This window comes from Zonotrichia albicollis, chromosome 34 (genome assembly GCF_047830755.1).
Source record: "Zonotrichia albicollis isolate bZonAlb1 chromosome 34, bZonAlb1.hap1, whole genome shotgun sequence".
NCBI classification, from domain to species: Eukaryota; Metazoa; Chordata; class Aves; order Passeriformes; family Passerellidae; genus Zonotrichia; species Zonotrichia albicollis.
In genome coordinates this window covers 364888-380661 of record NC_133852.1, presented here as the reverse complement: position 1 = coordinate 380661, position 15774 = coordinate 364888, and the positions used below count along the sequence as shown (strand labels likewise).

The 15774-nt window shown below is 60.5% G+C and overlaps 2 protein-coding genes across 2 annotated transcripts; one reads left to right on the top strand and one right to left on the bottom strand.

Annotated features, from left to right (window-relative positions):
- Positions 1-137: 137 nt before the first annotated feature.
- On the top strand, positions 138-2949 carry LOC141726352 (activator of basal transcription 1-like). Its single transcript, XM_074531151.1, has 4 exons — positions 138-260; positions 399-746; positions 1004-1182; positions 1981-2949. Exons 2-4 carry the CDS (start codon positions 404-406, stop codon positions 2272-2274), a joined length of 816 nt encoding a protein of 271 aa, XP_074387252.1. The 5' UTR covers positions 138-260; positions 399-403; the 3' UTR covers positions 2275-2949.
- Positions 2449-15308, bottom strand: LOC141726286 (methyl-CpG-binding domain protein 1-like). Its single transcript, XM_074531031.1, has 18 exons — positions 15175-15308; positions 14041-14162; positions 13502-13616; positions 12954-13225; positions 12634-12719; positions 12181-12221; positions 10797-10946; positions 8626-8760; positions 8440-8487; positions 8282-8338; positions 8141-8209; positions 6154-6318; positions 5013-5123; positions 4859-4939; positions 4687-4773; positions 4521-4610; positions 3453-3950; positions 2449-2490 (listed from the first exon to the last, which is right to left on the bottom strand). The coding sequence occupies exons 1-18, from the start codon at positions 15181-15183 to the stop codon at positions 2449-2451; spliced, it is 2178 nt and encodes a 725-aa protein (XP_074387132.1). The 5' UTR covers positions 15184-15308.
- Positions 15309-15774: the final 466 nt, after the last annotated feature.

Here is a 15774-nt window from a genome sequence, read left to right as displayed (position 1 = left end):
GTTCGTGTGGTCTCAGAGCGGGCGGGGCCTTTCCCGCCAAAACTCCGCCTCAGCCGTTCCCGCCCAAACCGCAGCGCGCGCTCCTCGCCGCAGCCAGGCCACATCCCCACATTGGGCCACGCCCCTCCCAGTGTAACCACGCCCCCAAGATAGGCCACGCCCCTCCGCGCTTTACGGCTTTTTCGCGACTCCCCGCCCCTGCTAGCGGTGCTTTACGGCTCTGTTGGTGTTTTACGACCGCAGCCGGCCGCGTTGTGAGGGTGCGGGCCCGTGGGGGGGGGCCCGGGGGGCGATTTTGGAGTTCCTGAGGGGAATTCGGGCGTGCGACAGAGCCTGGAAAGGGGTCAGGGGGCCCTGGGGGTGCTGGCTTCCCTTTAACTCCCTCCTGCCCATCGCAGGGGCCATGGCTGCGGCCGAGCGGGACCCGCACGGGAGGGGCGAGGAGGAGGAAGAAGAGGAAGAGGAAGAAAAGGAGGAGGAAGAGGAAGAAATGGAGGGTGAAGAAGAGGAGGAGAAGGAGGAAGAAGAGGAAGAAAAGGAGGGGGAAGAAGAGGAAGGAAAGGAGGAGGAAGAGGAGGGTCCCGAGGGCTCCCCCGCTGCCGAAGCCCCCTCGGACCCTCCCCCAAAGCCGGTGGTACCGGGGGTCCTTTATTTGTCCTTCCTCCCCCCGGGCTTCGGGCCCCGCCAGGCCCGGGCGCTGCTGCGGCCGCACGGGGAGCTGGGCAGGGTCTTCCTGCAGCCCCACGGTGAGTCCGGGGGTCCCGGGGGGGGTCTGGGGGGGGGGTTTGGGAGGGGGCAGGGGGTCCCTAGGTGGGGGGGGTCAGGGACCCCAGCAATAGGGAAAGGGGGGGTTCCCCGCAGGCAGGTACAGAATTTGGGGGTCAGGGCCCCTCCGAGCCCCGCTGACACCACGTTCAGCACCCTTGGGTGGGAATCCCAGCCCTCCCGGGGGGGGGGTCTCAGCCCTCCCGGGGGTCTCAGCGCCCCCTCCCCGTTCCCGCAGGAGGCTCCGTGCGGCGGCGGCGGCAGCGCCCGGGGGGACCCCCGGCCGTGGCGTTCGCCGAGGGCTGGGTGGAATTCCGGGACAAGCGAGCGGCCAAACGCGCGGCCAAACTCCTGCACGGGGCCCCCATGGCCCCCCGGCCCCGCAGCCCCTTCCGCCATCACTACTGGAGCATCAAGGTGGGGCTCGGGGGGTGCTGGGTGGTTCAGAACGGTTTTGGGGGAGGTTGGATCCCTTTTTGGGGAGTCTCAGATCCATTTTTGGGGGTCTTGATCTTTGGGTGCTCTGGGAGAGGAAGGGGGGGGGCACCTGTTGGTTCCTGGGTAATTGGGACCTTTTATGGGTGAGGGGTTGGGGTCCCTTTTTGGGGGTCATAGATTTGTAGGGAGCACCTGGGTCCCTTTTTTGGGGGGGGGGTCTCAGATCCGTTTTCAGGTGGTCCCAGACCTTTGGAGCAGGGAGAGCACCTGTAAGTTCCTGGGTAATTGGGAGCCCTTTATGGGTGAGAGGTTGGGGTAGCCCTGGGTCCCTTTTTGGGGTTCCTAGATTTGTAGGGAGCACCTGGGTCCCTTTTTGGGACATCTCAGATCCCTTTTTGGGGGGTCTCAGATCTTTGGGTGCCCTGGCAGAAGATGGGGGGGGGACACCTGTGGGTTCCCGGGTAATTGGGACCCTTTATAGGTGAGGGGTTGGGGTCCCTTTTTGGGGGTCCCAGATTTGTATGACACACCCGGGTCCCTTTTATGGGGGGGGTTTTGGACGGTTTTGCCCCACTGGGGGTCCCTGTTTTAGGGTTCAGGGGTGTCCCCTACACTGTGGGAGGGGCATTCAGTGGGGAGGGGCTGAGCTGTGTTGGGGGACCCCTCCCACACACCTGGCCCAGCAGCTGAGGGGAGTTTGAACACCCCAAAACCTTATTGGGGGGGGGGTGGTCTGAGGTTGTTTGGGGGTGCCCTGACCTTGCCCACCCTCCCCAGTACCTGCCCGGCTTCCGGTGGCCTCACCTGAGCGAGCGGCTCAGCTACGAGCGCCAGGTGCGGGCGCAGCGCCTGCGGGCCGAGGTGGCCCAGGCCAAGCGGGAGGGGGGGTTCTACGCCCGCCAGGCCTCCAAGGAGCCCCCCAAAACCTCGGGAGACCCCGCAGCCCCTCCCCGGACCTGGGGCTTCACCCAGAGACCGACAGAAGAGGAGATTTGGAAGCGCAAAGCTCGGCCCCCCCCGGCCGCGCCCCCCCAGAGCCTGCTGGAGAAGGTGTTTGGGACAGGCCGGTGAGACCCTCCCTCAAATTTGGGGGGGCTCCAGGTGTGTGGATCACCAGGGCCCCCTCCGGACACCGATTCCTGTCTCAAGGACCACCAGATGTTTTATTTTTCTCCTTAAAGCTTTTATTACTTTTAACAAAAATAATTCCTCGCGGTCTCTTTAAATTCTGCCGAGGGGGCGGAGCTAAGGGGAGGGGGCGGGGTTATGGCTTCGGCGCAAAACTCCCTGAAGGCAGCGCAAGGGGCGGGGGAGTGGGAGTGGCTTAAGCAGCTCAGGCCACGCCCCTTTACCATAAAAGGACATGGCCTAAGGAAGCAACAGCAGGTGAAAGGTGCGTGTAGGCGGGGCCTGAACAAAGGGGCGGGGCTAGGGAAAGCCACGCCCCTCCCCGCGCCTTAAACAGGTAATTTAAATCTCTACAAAGGGGAGGGCAGGGCTCTTAAAGGGGCCGCGCCCCCATTTCGGGGGGCGGTTCCAGTGTCAAAAATAGAAGCTCTGGGGGGTGGGGGAGGGGCCCCAGTATGGCACTGGGGAAATGGGAGAACAAACAAACTCGGGGCCCCATAAACCTGATGTCCCCATAAACCTGGGGGGTGGGGGGCAAGCCCCCCCAAAAATGGGTGCTGAGAGCACCCCAATATCCCTGGGAAACCAAACGGGGGGAGTGGTACCACACTGGGGACTCCCCCCACTCAAAATGCCACCACTGGGGTCCCTCAGCCTTGCTGTGTCACTGGGGGAGGGGCAACCTGACACTGTGGGGGGGACACCAGGGGTCCCCAAAGTCGGGGTGTCACCCTGGGGTCCCCTTGAACCCCAACAGTGGGATCCTGGAGCCCCCAAGCCTGGGGGGCACCCCAGAACCTCCCAGTGACTCTCTGGGGGTCCTGGGGTGTCAATCCCACCCTGGGGACTCCTCAGTGCCCCTCTCCCACTACACCCAAGGCGCCATCCCCAAATCCCACTCCCCAAAGGTGCAACACCCCATCCCTCCTCCCCACCACCCCCACATCCCCCAATTTTAGTTCCCCCCTCACTTTTAGGTCCCTCATTTTCTTTTCCCCCCTCCCAATTTTATTCACCCCAATTCCAGTTCAACCATCACTTCTCAACCCCCCCCAAATTTCCCTTCCTTCCCCATTTCCCTTTTCCCTTCCCATCAACATCCCCCTCCCCACATTTCTCACTCCCACCCCCCCCCAATTGCTCCCCCTCCCACCCCAATCCCCTCCTCCCTCCCCCTTTTCCCTCAATGCCCCTCCCCCGCCAGCATTTGGCAGGGCCGGCAGCAGCGCCCCCCCCTCACCAGGACATGGCAGCGAGGGGCGGGGGGCCGGGCCGGGGGTCCCGGGCAGGGCCCGTAGGCCTCGAGATCGCAGAGCAGCTCCACCAGGTCCAGCACGGAGCGCAGGGGGGGGGCGCCGGGCCAGCACCTCGTGCCCGGGGGGCACCGGGCGGCCTCGGGCAACCAGGACCCGGAATGCCAAGCCCGGGTTGAGCAGCACGGCGGCCGCGGCCATGGAGGAGCGGGGGCAGCGCTGAACGAGGCGCAGCCCCCGCGCCGGGCACGGCCCGGGACCACCGTCAGCCCCCACGACCCCCCAGTGGGCCGGGAGGGGAATCTCGGCCAGTTCCTCCAGGAAGGAGCCGGGCCAGAGCTGGGGAGCGGGGGGCAGCGGGAAGGGCTGTGGGGAAGAAAGGGTTAATAGGGTGGGGGGAGCACTAAGAGACCCCCAAGAACCCCCCCCAGCCAGCAGGAACCTCCTCCTTGTAAACCCCCCTGCTTGGAGACCCTCTCAAGAAACCCAAGGATCAAGCCCAGAGTCCCTTCCCAAATTCACCAGGACCCCAAAAACCTATCCCTGCTCCCCAAAATCCCTTCCCAAACTCACCAGGACCCCAAAAACCTACCCCTGCTCCCCAAAATCCCTTCCCAAACTCACCAGGACCCCAAAAACCTATCCCTGCTCCCCAAAATCCCTTCCCAAACTCACCAGGATGCCAAAAACCTCCCCCACCCCTCACAAAATCCCTTCCCCAAATCACCAGGACCCCAAAAACCTCCCCCCAGCCCCAAAAATCCCTTCCCCAGCTCACCAAAATCCCACCTAAAGTTCCCATTTGTCAGACCCCTCTCCCCAAATTCCCATTAAAGCCACCCCCAGGACACCCCCAACCCCTTGCCAAGACCCCTCTTCGATCAAAAAGCCCCCCCAGGATCCCCCCAAATCCTCTGACCCTCCCCTCTTCCTCACCACTCGGCTGCCGCCCTCCTCTTCCTCTTCTTCCTCCTCCTCACTCTCATCCAGCACCACCAGCTGTGGAGAGGGAGGCTGGGGGGGCACCTGGGGGTGAAGGCAGAGGCTCAGGACCCCCCAAAACGCAGGGACCCCCCCAAACCGCAGAGTTTCCCCCCCTTACCGGCACCAGGGACGCGCTGGGCTGCGGCTGCTCCTGCTTCACGCGGGGGGTGGCGGCGATCAGGACCCCCAGATCCCCCGGGGGGGGCTGGAAAAGGGGGGGGCAGGGGGGTTATGGGGGTCCCAGGCACCCCGAGGAGCTTCAGGGGGGGGGTGTCTGGGGTCCCACTCACCCTTTGGGGGGCGACGCTGGGCTCCGGAGGGGCCCCCTTGAGGCGCGGGGCCGATGCGATGAGGAGCCCCAGGCGAGGGTCCTGGGGGGCAGGGGGGGTCACGGGGGGGTCCCAGGTGTGCAGGGGGGGGTCCCAGGCAGCCGGGGGGTCTCACCTCGAGGCGGGGGAGGGGTCCTGCTTCCTCCTTGATGGGGCAGAGGCGCAGGGGGGGCCCCGGGAGGGGCCTGGGGCCGTTCTCAGCCCCCCCCAGCGGCTCCTCCTTCTCCTGTGGGGGAGGGGCAGCCAGGTGAGACCCCCCCCCATTTAACTTCAGGTATCCAGGAGGGACCCCCCCACCCCTGAAAAAGGGACTCAGGTGTCTCCAGAGGACCCCCCCACCTCATCCTCCCGTGGGGAAACTGAGGCACACACAAGCCTTGGTGTCAACGGGGAGGTGACTGAGGCATCCGGGGGTCCCCAAAACCCCCCAGAGCCCCTCCTGCGGGGGGAGGGGGGGCGTGGGGACACCTTGGTCCCCTCCCCTGACACCTGGGTGCCCCCCAAGCGGGGAGAGTCCGAGCACAGCAAAGCAGCAAAGCAAGCACAGCCAAGGAGGAGGGGGCAGGGTGGGGGTGGGAGGAGCATTTTGGGGTCCCCCCTGAGCACAGGGGGGGTCCCGTTACCTTGCGGGGGGGGGCGGGGCAGGCGGCGGCGGCTCCGGGCGGCGGCGCGGGGGGGCCGGAAGTGGCGGGGCCTGGACAGGGGGAGGGGGCGGCCGCTCCAGGGGGACCCCCAGCGACCCCCCCCCACCGGCAGCAGCCGCCTCTGCGCCAGGAGAGAGACCTCAGAGCGGGGGGGGGGCAGTGCCAAGGGGAGGGGAATGCGCATTTGGGGGGGGCACAAATGCAAGAAGAGCCCCCCCCCAGGTGGGCCTGGGTGGCCAAGGGACCCCCACCCGAGACCCCCACCCCTTCCCCTCAAAAGGGACCCAGGGTGAGCCCCCCAAAGCCAAGCAATGCAGGAAGGACCCAGGCGTCCGGGAAACCCCCCACCAGAAACAGAACCCAGGCGGCGTCCAGGTGCCACCTGGGTGCCAACCAATGCCTCCCCTCCCACCCTGAACTTGTCCATACTGGTCCAAACTGGGCTGCACCCAGCGCCAGGGTGGCCGGGGGAGCCCGAACCTTGCGTGTGCCTCAGTTTCCCCAGCCAAAGGAGTCGGGTCACTGAGGAAAGGGGGGTGGAGGGGATGGCTGGGGCTCACTGGGACGTTACTGGGAGGCACTGGGAGGGAGGAACCACTGGGGGGCACCCACCATGGCACAGCGCAGGCACTGCCTCCAGCGGCACTTCTGGCGCTTGAGGTTCTGGCCCCCGAATTTGGGCTTGTCCCGGCAGAAGTCGCAGCGGCCGCAGTCGGCCGGGCGCCGGCAGGCTGCGCACACCCCGCAGCGCCGGCTGGCCCGGCTCCGCACCCCCCGCTGCCGGCAGAGAGCGGCGTCACCCCCGTGTCCCCAACTGTCCCCAGGGCCCGCTGCAGTGGCGGGGGGGAGGTCCCCAGGGCCTGCCCGGTGGCGCGGTGTTAGTGCGGGAGCAGCTATTAGGAGCGTTACGGTAGATGCGGCGGTGTTAGGGGTATTACGGCAGCCAAGCAGCAGCAGCGGGTTGCTAATGAGCATTCCAGTAGGAGCAGCTATTAGAGGCATTACGGTATCTGAGCCCCAGTATTTGGGGCATTACAGTATCTGAGCCCTGCTATTAGAGGCATTATGGTACCGACCCCACTAATAGAGGCATTACGGTATCTGAGCCCCAGTATTTGGGGCATTACAGTATCTGAGCCCTGCTATTAGAGGCATTATGGTATCTGACCCCACTAATAGAGGCATTACGGTATCTGCAGCCCAATATTAAAGGCATTACGGTATCCAAGCCCCAGTATTTGTGGCATTACAATATCTGAGCCCTGCTATTAGAGGCATTATGGTACTGACCACACTAATACAGGCATTACAGTATCTGCAGCCCAATATTAAAGGCATTACGGTATCCAAGCCCCAGTATTTGGGGCATTACATTATCTGCACTCTACTATTAGAGGCATTATGTTATCTGAGCCCCAGTATTTGGGATATTATGGTATCTGCACCCTGCTGCTAGAGGCATTATGGTATCTAAGCCCCAGTATTAGGGGCACTGTGGTATCTGCACCCCACTATTAGAGATATTATGGTGTCTGAGCCCTGCTATTAGAAGCATTACGGCATGTAAGCCTCACTATTTGGAGCAATACCGTATCAAAGCTCTGCTATTAGAGACATTACAGTATCTGCACCCTGCTATGAGAGGCATTATGGTATCTGAACCCCACTATTACAGGCATTACGGTATCTGCACCCTGATATCAGAAATACTATGTTATCTGTTCTCCACTATTAGACACATTATGATATCCAAGCCCCAGTATTTGGGGCATTACGGTACATGCACCCCACTATTAGAGGCACTACGGTATCTGCACTGCACTATTAGAGACATTACGGTATCTACGCTCTGCTATTAGAAATATTACGTATCAGAGCCCGGCTATTAAAGGCATTACAGTGTCTGAGCCCCAGTATTTGAGGCATTACGGTATCTGCACCCCAGTATTAGAGGTATTACGGCATCTGAGCCCCACTATTAGAGGCACTTCGGTATCTGCACCCCACTTTTGAAGGCATTATGGTAACTGCAGCTCACTCTTAGAGGCATTATGGTATCTGCACTCCATTAATAGAGCCATTATGGTATCTGAGCCCCAGCATTTGGGGCATTCTGCTACTAGAGATATTACATTATCTGTACCTCACTATTGGTATCTTAGGTCTTGCTATACCTGGAACAGTTATTAGGAGAATTATGGTAACCAAATTCTGCTCTGAGGAGTTTTGAGGTACCTGAACCCCAAAATTTGGAGCATTACACTGCCCCAACGCCACAGCCAGGGTAGCTCAAACCTCACCGTCAGCTGTGAACAGTTTTTAGGCTGTCACAATGATCTGGCCCCAGCATTAGGGGTATTATGGTTTTGGCACCCCAATATTAATGGAGTTTGAATGTGATGAATGCCAATATTCAGCCTTGGAATGGCTCAGGATCATTACGGTACCTGCACCCCAATCCTGCCCCCTTTTACAGGCCCCTATATTAGGAGCATTACGGCTTCCCCCCCTGCCCCAATAGCTGCTCTGGAAGGGGCGTGGCCATTGATGGAGGGGCGGAGCTATGACACAGGGGGCGTGGCTAAGGCCTGTCACTCACCCCGCGGGGCCCAGGGGCCTTGAGGGGTCGCCCCGGCTTCTTCTTCTCCTTGCCCTTGTTCAGCAGCTTCTGGGAGGGAGGGGGGATTTGTGGGGGGGGGTTCCAGGTGTGCCCAGGTGTGCCCAGGGGGGTCCCACTCACTCTGTGCCTGGCGCTGGAGGCATCGCTGGGCTCCCGCTCCACGAGAGGCTTCCATTTCTGGGGGGACAAAGGAGGCTGAGGGCGGCACTTTGGGGGTCCCCTAGAACACCCGGGGGTCTCCACTGTGCCACTGCCCGGTGTGGGGGTCCCACACTCACCTCTGTCAGGGGCCGGGGGCTCTGCGGCTTCTTGGCCACCTTGGCTTTCTGAGGGGACACAGGGTGGGGGGGTCAGCAGGGTACAATGGGTGGGGGACACACCAGGGTGACATTGGGGCAGACAGTGGGGAGGTGCTGGGGGTCCCCAGGGGTGACACTGGGGGGGTTCTGGGGGGACAGTCCCACCTTGGGGCGCAGGCAGCGGCGCCGCAGGCAGCGCCACTGGCGCTTGAGGCCGGGCTGCAGGCGCCGCAGGCAGATGCAGCAGCTGCCGCAGTCCTCGGTGCTCAGGCAGCCGGCGCAGGAGCCGCAGCCCAGGCCCTGCAGGGAGAAAACACAGGGAAATATGGGAAAATGTGGGATAAAAAACGTGGGATAACACTCGAGGGTACAGGAGGATGTGGGTGAATGAGCAGCCACAGACAAGGACAAGGGGACAAGGCAGGAGCCGCGGCGGGGACACGAGGGTTAGCCAGGAAAACATGGGGAAATATGGGAAAATACAAGATAAAAAACACGGAGAAATATAGGTAAATACAGGATAAAAACCATGGGGAAATATGGGATAAAAAACATGGGATAACACTCGAGGGTATAGGAGGATGTGGGTGAATGAGCAGCCACAGACAAGGGGCAGGGGGGACAAGGCAGGAGTCACAGTGGGGACACGAGGGTTAGCCAGGAGGGCAGGGAAAACATGGGGAAATATGGGAAAATCAAGGATAAAAAACATGGGGAAATATGGGAAAATACAGGATAAAAACCATGAAGAAATATGGGAAAATATAGGATAAAAGACATGGGGAAATATGGGAAAATACAGGATAAAAACCACGGGGAAATATGGGAAAATCAAGGATAAAAAACATGGGGAAATATGGGGAAAATATGGGATAAAAAACATGGGATAACACTCGAGGGTATAGGAGGATGTGGGTGAATGAGCAGCCACAGACAAGGGGCAGGAGGGACAAGGCAGGAGTCACAGTGGGGACACAAGGGCTAGCCAGGAGGGCAGGGAAAACATGGGAAAATACAGGATAAAAAACATGGGGAAATATGGGAAAATACAGGATAAAAAACATGGGGAAATACAGGAAAATACAGGATAAAAACCATGGAGAAATATGGGAAAATATAGGATAAAAAACATGGGGAAATACAGGAAAATACAGGATAAAAACCATGGAGAAATATGGGAAAATATAGGATAAAGGACATGGGGAAATATGGGAAAATACACAATAAAAAACATGGGGAAATATAGGTAAATACAGGATAAAAACCATGGGGAAATACAGGTAAACACAGGATAAAAACCATGGGGAAATATGGGAAAATATAGAATAAAGGACATGGGGAAACATGGGAAAATACAGGATAAAAACTATGGGGAAGTACGGGAAAATACAGGATAAAAACCATGGGGAGATATGGGAAAATATAGAATAAAGGACAGGGGGAAATATGGGAAAATACAGGATAACAAATATGGGATAACACTCGAGGGTGCAGGAGGACATGGGTGAAAGAGCAACCACAGACAAGGACAGGGACAGGGGGACAAGGCAGGAGCTGCAGCCCAGGCCCTCCAGGAACGTGGAATAACGTAGATAACAGGGAACAGAGTGGAATAACACAAAATAACATGAGAAAACAGGGATAAAATGCGATAATGTAAAATAACGTGGGGTATCAGTCACACAGAGTAACACTGGTAATGTTAATTAATTAACACAGATTAACGTTAATTAACACAGCACCACGCACATCCTCAGACAATGAAGGAGAGGACACAGAGGTGACACAGGGGACACACAGGTTTGTGGTGACATTTGGGGGTGACAGCAACACTTGGGGGTGACAATGACACTGGGGAGGGTGACAGTGACACTGGGAGGGCGAGGATTACGGTGACATGACAGAGGTGACATTAACATGGAGGGGGTGCTGGTGACATTTGGGGGTTGACAGTGACAGTGGGGGGGTGACAGTGACACTGGGAGAGGGAGGATTAGAGTGACATAAGAGGGGTGACAATGACAACGGGGTGCTGGTGACCCTGGGGAGATGCTGGTGACACTGGGAGAGGGAGGATTACAGTGACATGAGGGGTGACACTAACATGGGGGGGTACTGGTGACACTGGGGGGGGTGACAGCAACATGAAGGGGTGCTGGTTACACCAAGGGGAGTGACAGTGACAAGGGGGTGCTGGTGACATTGAGGGGGTGCCAGTTACACCAAGGGGAGTGACAGTGACAAGAGGGTGTTGGTGACACTGGGGGGTTGTTGGTGACTCTGGGGTGGTGACAGTGACACCGAGGGGGGTGACAATGACAAGGGGGTGCCGGTACCTTCTTGACGATGCGCAGGCAGCGGCGCAGGAGGCACTTGGGGGTCCGGCCGGGCCCGGAGGGGCCCCCGGGGGTGCTGCGGGCGCAGGCGCTGCAGATGCCGCAATCCTCGGGGATGCGACAGGCCTGGCACGTGCCACAGCCCACCCGCTGTGGGGAGGGGGCGTCAGGGCTCTGGGGGCGCCCCCAAACACCCCCTGAGGGATTTGGGGAATGCCCAAGGGCACCATTTCCACCCCCCTGAGGGATTTGGGGAATGCCCAAGGGCACCATTTCCACCCCCCTGAGGGATTTGGAGAATGCCCAACGGCACCATTTCCACCCCTCTGGCGGATTTGGGGAATGCCCAAGGGCACCATTTCACCCCCCTGAGGGATTTGGGGAATGCCCAAGGGCACCATTTCCACCCCTGAGGGATTTGGGGAACGCCCAAGGGAACCATTTCCATCCCTGAGGGATTTGGGGAATGCCCAAGGGCACCATTGCCACCCCTCTGGCGGATTTGGGGAATGCCCAAGGGCACCATTTCCACCCCTCTGAGGGATTTGGGGAATGCCCAAGGGCACCATGTCCACCCCTGGCGGATTTGGGGAATGCCCAAGGGCACCATTTCACCCCCCTGAGGGATTTGGGGAATGCCCAAGGGCACCAATTCCACCTCTGGCGGATTTGGGGAATGCCCAAGGGCACCATTTCACCCCCCTGAGGGATTTGGGGAATGCCCAAGGGCACCATTTCCACCCCTGAGGGATTTGGGGAATGCCCAAGGGCACCATTTCACCCCCCTGGGGGATTTGGGGAATGCCCAAGGGCACCATTTCCACCCCTCTGGCGGATTGGGGAATGCCCAAGGGCACCATTTCACCCCCTGGGGGATTTGGGGAATGCCCAAGGGCACCATTTCACCCCCTGAGGGATTTGGGGAATGCCCAAAGGGCACCATTTCACCCCCCTGGGGCATTTGGGGAATGCCCAAGGGAACCATTTCCACCCCTGGGGGATTTGGGGAATGCCCAAGGGCACCATTTCACCCCCCTGGGGGATTTGGGGAATGCCCAAGGGCACCATTTCACCCCCGTGAGGGATTTGGGGAATGCCCAAGGGCACCATTTCACCCCTGGGGGATTTGGGGAATGCCCAAGGGCACCATTTCCACCCCCCTGAGGGATTTGGGGAATGCCCAAGGGCACCATTTCCACCCCTGGGGGATTTGGGGAATGCCCAAGGGCACCATTTCACCCCCCTGGGGGATTTGGGGAATGCCCAAGGGAACCATTTCCACCCCTGGGGGATTTGGGGAATGCCCAAGGGAACCATTGCACCCCTGGGGGATTTGAGGAATGCCCAAGGGCACCATTTCACCCCCCTGAGGGATTGGGGGTACCTTGTAGAATCGCTGCTCCCGGTTGAAGTCTCGTCTCTGGGCTGGGGGAGGTGGAGGAAGGGGGTCAGGGTCACCCCAAATTTCCTGGGATTCCCCCCTGACCCCCCCTCCAAAACTCCTTCAGGCTCCCTTCCCCACCAAAATGGTCCAAAACAGAGGGAAAAGGAGGCAGGGAGGAATCAAGCAGGAGGAAATTATAGAGGAATAAAGTGATAATTACGAGGCTGAAGAAATTTAAGGAATGATGATGATGATGATGATGATGATGGAGGGGGAAAACCCCAGGGAATGAAGAGCAAGAAGAACAGGAAAATGAGGAAGAGAATAAAACAAAAAAAGCTCTGAGAGAGCTGAGGAAGGTGGGAGAGAGACTCAGAGGATGAAGAGGAGCACAAAGAGGATGAGGAGGAGCACGAAGAGGATGAGGAGGAAGGCACTGAGGCCGAAGCTCACCACGGCAGTCGGGGCAGAGCCAGCGGCAGCGGCGCTGGGGGGGCAGGGACACCCCTGGGAAGAGGGTCTGGCAGCCAGCACACAGCCTGCAGAGGAGAGAGTGGCATTTTTGGGGGCACCAGGGGGACCCCAACACCCTCACTGTCCTCCACAATCCCACAGCCCCCCTGAGGGAACCCCCAATACTCTGAATTTCTCCCCAAGGATCCCCCAAATTCCCCCCAGGGACCCCAATCCCTCCCTCCTGAGTTACCCCCTGCTCCTGAGACCACTCCCCACCCCTGGAGGACCCCACGACCCCCCCCTGTTCCCCCACTCACGCCATCACCCCATCCTGGGGGGGCTCCAGGGGCGGCCGCTTCCGGGTCCGGCGATGGGGGGGCTCCCTCAGGGGCGTGGCCACAGATGAAGAGGGCGTGGCCTGGTTGGGGATGGGCAGGGCCTGACCTGGTAAGGGTGGGGCCTTCTCAGTCTCAGCCCCGCCCACCTCCACCTCCACTTCCACCTCCACCTCCTCTTCCTCCTTTGTGAAGATTTTGGGGGGCTCTGGGAGGGGCCCGGCGGGCAGATGCCATTTGGGGCTCTTCTTGGTCTGAAAAGCAGAAAATGGGGAGGTCATAGCAATCCCTTGTGATCCCCCTCATTCCTGTTCCTCCCCAATTAAAGGACCCCTTGTTTCCCCCCTCAATTCAGGTTCTCCTCAACCTCATTTTGAGGAGCCCCTTTTGCCCCATCTCTTTATTCCACCCCCAATTCCTTCCTTGTTATGGTGCTCCCCACCCTAAGGAGAGCTCCAGGTTTCCCTCCCCGAGGTTTTTTGGGATTTTTGTGCCCCCTCCCGTGGTTTTTAGGGTCCCATCCCCCATACCCGAGTGGGACCAGGTCGCTGCTGCCCCGATTTGAAGTCGAAGTTGCTCAGGTCATGCCCAGGGCCCAGGAACCGTCGCAGCTCGATCTTACTGCGGAACTTCTGCCCTGTGGGGCTGCGGGGAGTGTGGTCAGATGGGACCCAAAACACCCAGGAATGGCCCCAAAACTCCACGGGGACCGCTGAGCCTGGGGGAGCCCCCAAATGTCAAAGGGAGAATGGGAAAGGGGGACCAAACAGAGCTCAGGGGACTCCAAAACTCTCAAAAAGGACCCACTGAGCCCCAAAACAGCCTGGGAAAATTGGAGGGGACTGGGAATATTTGGGGAAAGGGGCATTGAGATGGCCCTGGGGAGATCGTGGAGGGGGAGATGGCAGAGGGGCTCTGTAATTCCCCTTGAAACACCACCGGGGGGTGAGGGGGAAGCCCCTAAATGGACACGAGATGGGGTCTAGGAGGGGAGAAAGGGCAGAACCGGCCCCACCCGCAGTCCCGTGGGGTTGGGAGGGGAGAATTGGGGGTTTTTAGGGAGAGGCACCTCCTGTAGTAGGTGTCGCTGCGGCCACTGGTGGCCCCGGATTTCCGAAAAGCTTCGCGGCGCTGCCAGCCCGGGCCCAGCGCCGGGCACTCGGCCCAGCCCTCCGCCATCCTGCGGGGGGGCTGAGAGCCCCGGGGAGAGGGTGGGGAGGGGGTCACGGCCGGCCCCGAGCGCCCGAACAGCCCCCGGACCCCGCCCCTAAACAGCGCCCGGCCCCGCCCCCAAACAACGCCTGGCCCCGCCCCAAACAACGCCAGGCCCCGCCCCAAACACAGCCCGGCCCCGCCCCCTCCCCACGTGACTCCGTCCTCCCCTCCCCCACCGCCAGGGCTCCCCCTCCCCCACACAAACACAGCTCCGGGTCCACCCCTCCCCCGCAAGGACACCCCCAAAACTGCCCCGGAGTTCCGCCCCCAACCACAAAAACCTCCCAAGCGGTGCCTCCCCCACGCCAAAGTGTCCCTTCCCCTCACAAACTGCCCCTCTCCCTCAGAAACAACCACCAAACTGCCCCTCCCCCTCAAAAACTGCCCTCAAACCGCCCCTCCCCGTCACAAACTGCCCCCAAAACTGCCCCTTTTCCTCAGAAACTGCCCTCAAAACTGCCCCTTTTCCTCAGAAACTGCCCCCAAAACTGCCCCTCCCCCTCATAAACTGCCCCCAAAACTGCCCCTCCCCAGCACAAACTGCCCCAAAACTGCCCCTTTTCCTCACCAACTGCCCTCAAACTGCCCCTCCCCCGCACAAACTGCCCCCAAAACTGCCCCTTTTCCTCAAAAACTGCCCCCAAAACCGCCCCTCCGCCTCACAAACTGCCTCCAAATTGCCCTTCCCCCTGAGAAACAACCCCAAAACTGCCCCTCTTCCTAGCAAACTGCCCCAAAACTGACCCGTTCCCTCAAAAACTTCCCTCCAACCGCCCCTTCCCCTCACAAACTTCCCCCAAACTCCCCCTCCCTCTCCCAGCCCCTTCCCTCACGCCCTTTCCCCCACACGAACCCACCTCAGCCGCCCCCCACCCCACTCCCTCACCGCTCGCCCGTCCCCACCGGCCGCGTGTCCCCGCTCGGATCCCTCTCGCTCCCCGCTCCTCGCTCAGCCCCGCTGCGGTCCCGCACCCCTCCGGCCCCTCACCGTTCCCATCCGCCCCCGCCTGTGGCGCAGCTCTTCCTCTTCCTCCTCCTCTTCCTCCTCCTCTTCCTCCAGCGACGCCGCGAGGCCGCGGGGGGCGGGACCCCGCGCCGGAAGCGGAAACGCCGGGCGGGAAAAGCAGTGGGCGGGGGATGCGGATCACGTGAAGCGGAATGGACCAATTGGAAAGGGCAGAACCAGGGAGGGGCGGGGCGACACGCGACCTGTGAAGAGGGCGAGGCACGTGATTGCCGGGCACGTGACGCCAGGAGTGAGGGGACATGTTAATGAGCCCTGTGTGGGCGTGGCTATGCTAATTAGCCCGGAGCGTTCTCCTGGGGCCTTTTGGGGCCCTTTCCCCTGCCCAGGACCCCCCGGACCCCCCTAAAGGACCCCCCAAAACAGCCAGAGAGCCCTCCCAGCCCCACCACAACCCTCAGGACCGCCCAAAAACTGCCAGGGACCCCTCAATCTCCCCAAGGATGCTGCTTCCATTTCCCCCCCATCCACAACCCCCTCCAAAGGACCCCCCAAAACAGCCAGAGACCCCTCCCAGCCCCCCCATGGTTGCTGCTCCCATTTCCAGCCCCCCCACCCCCTAAG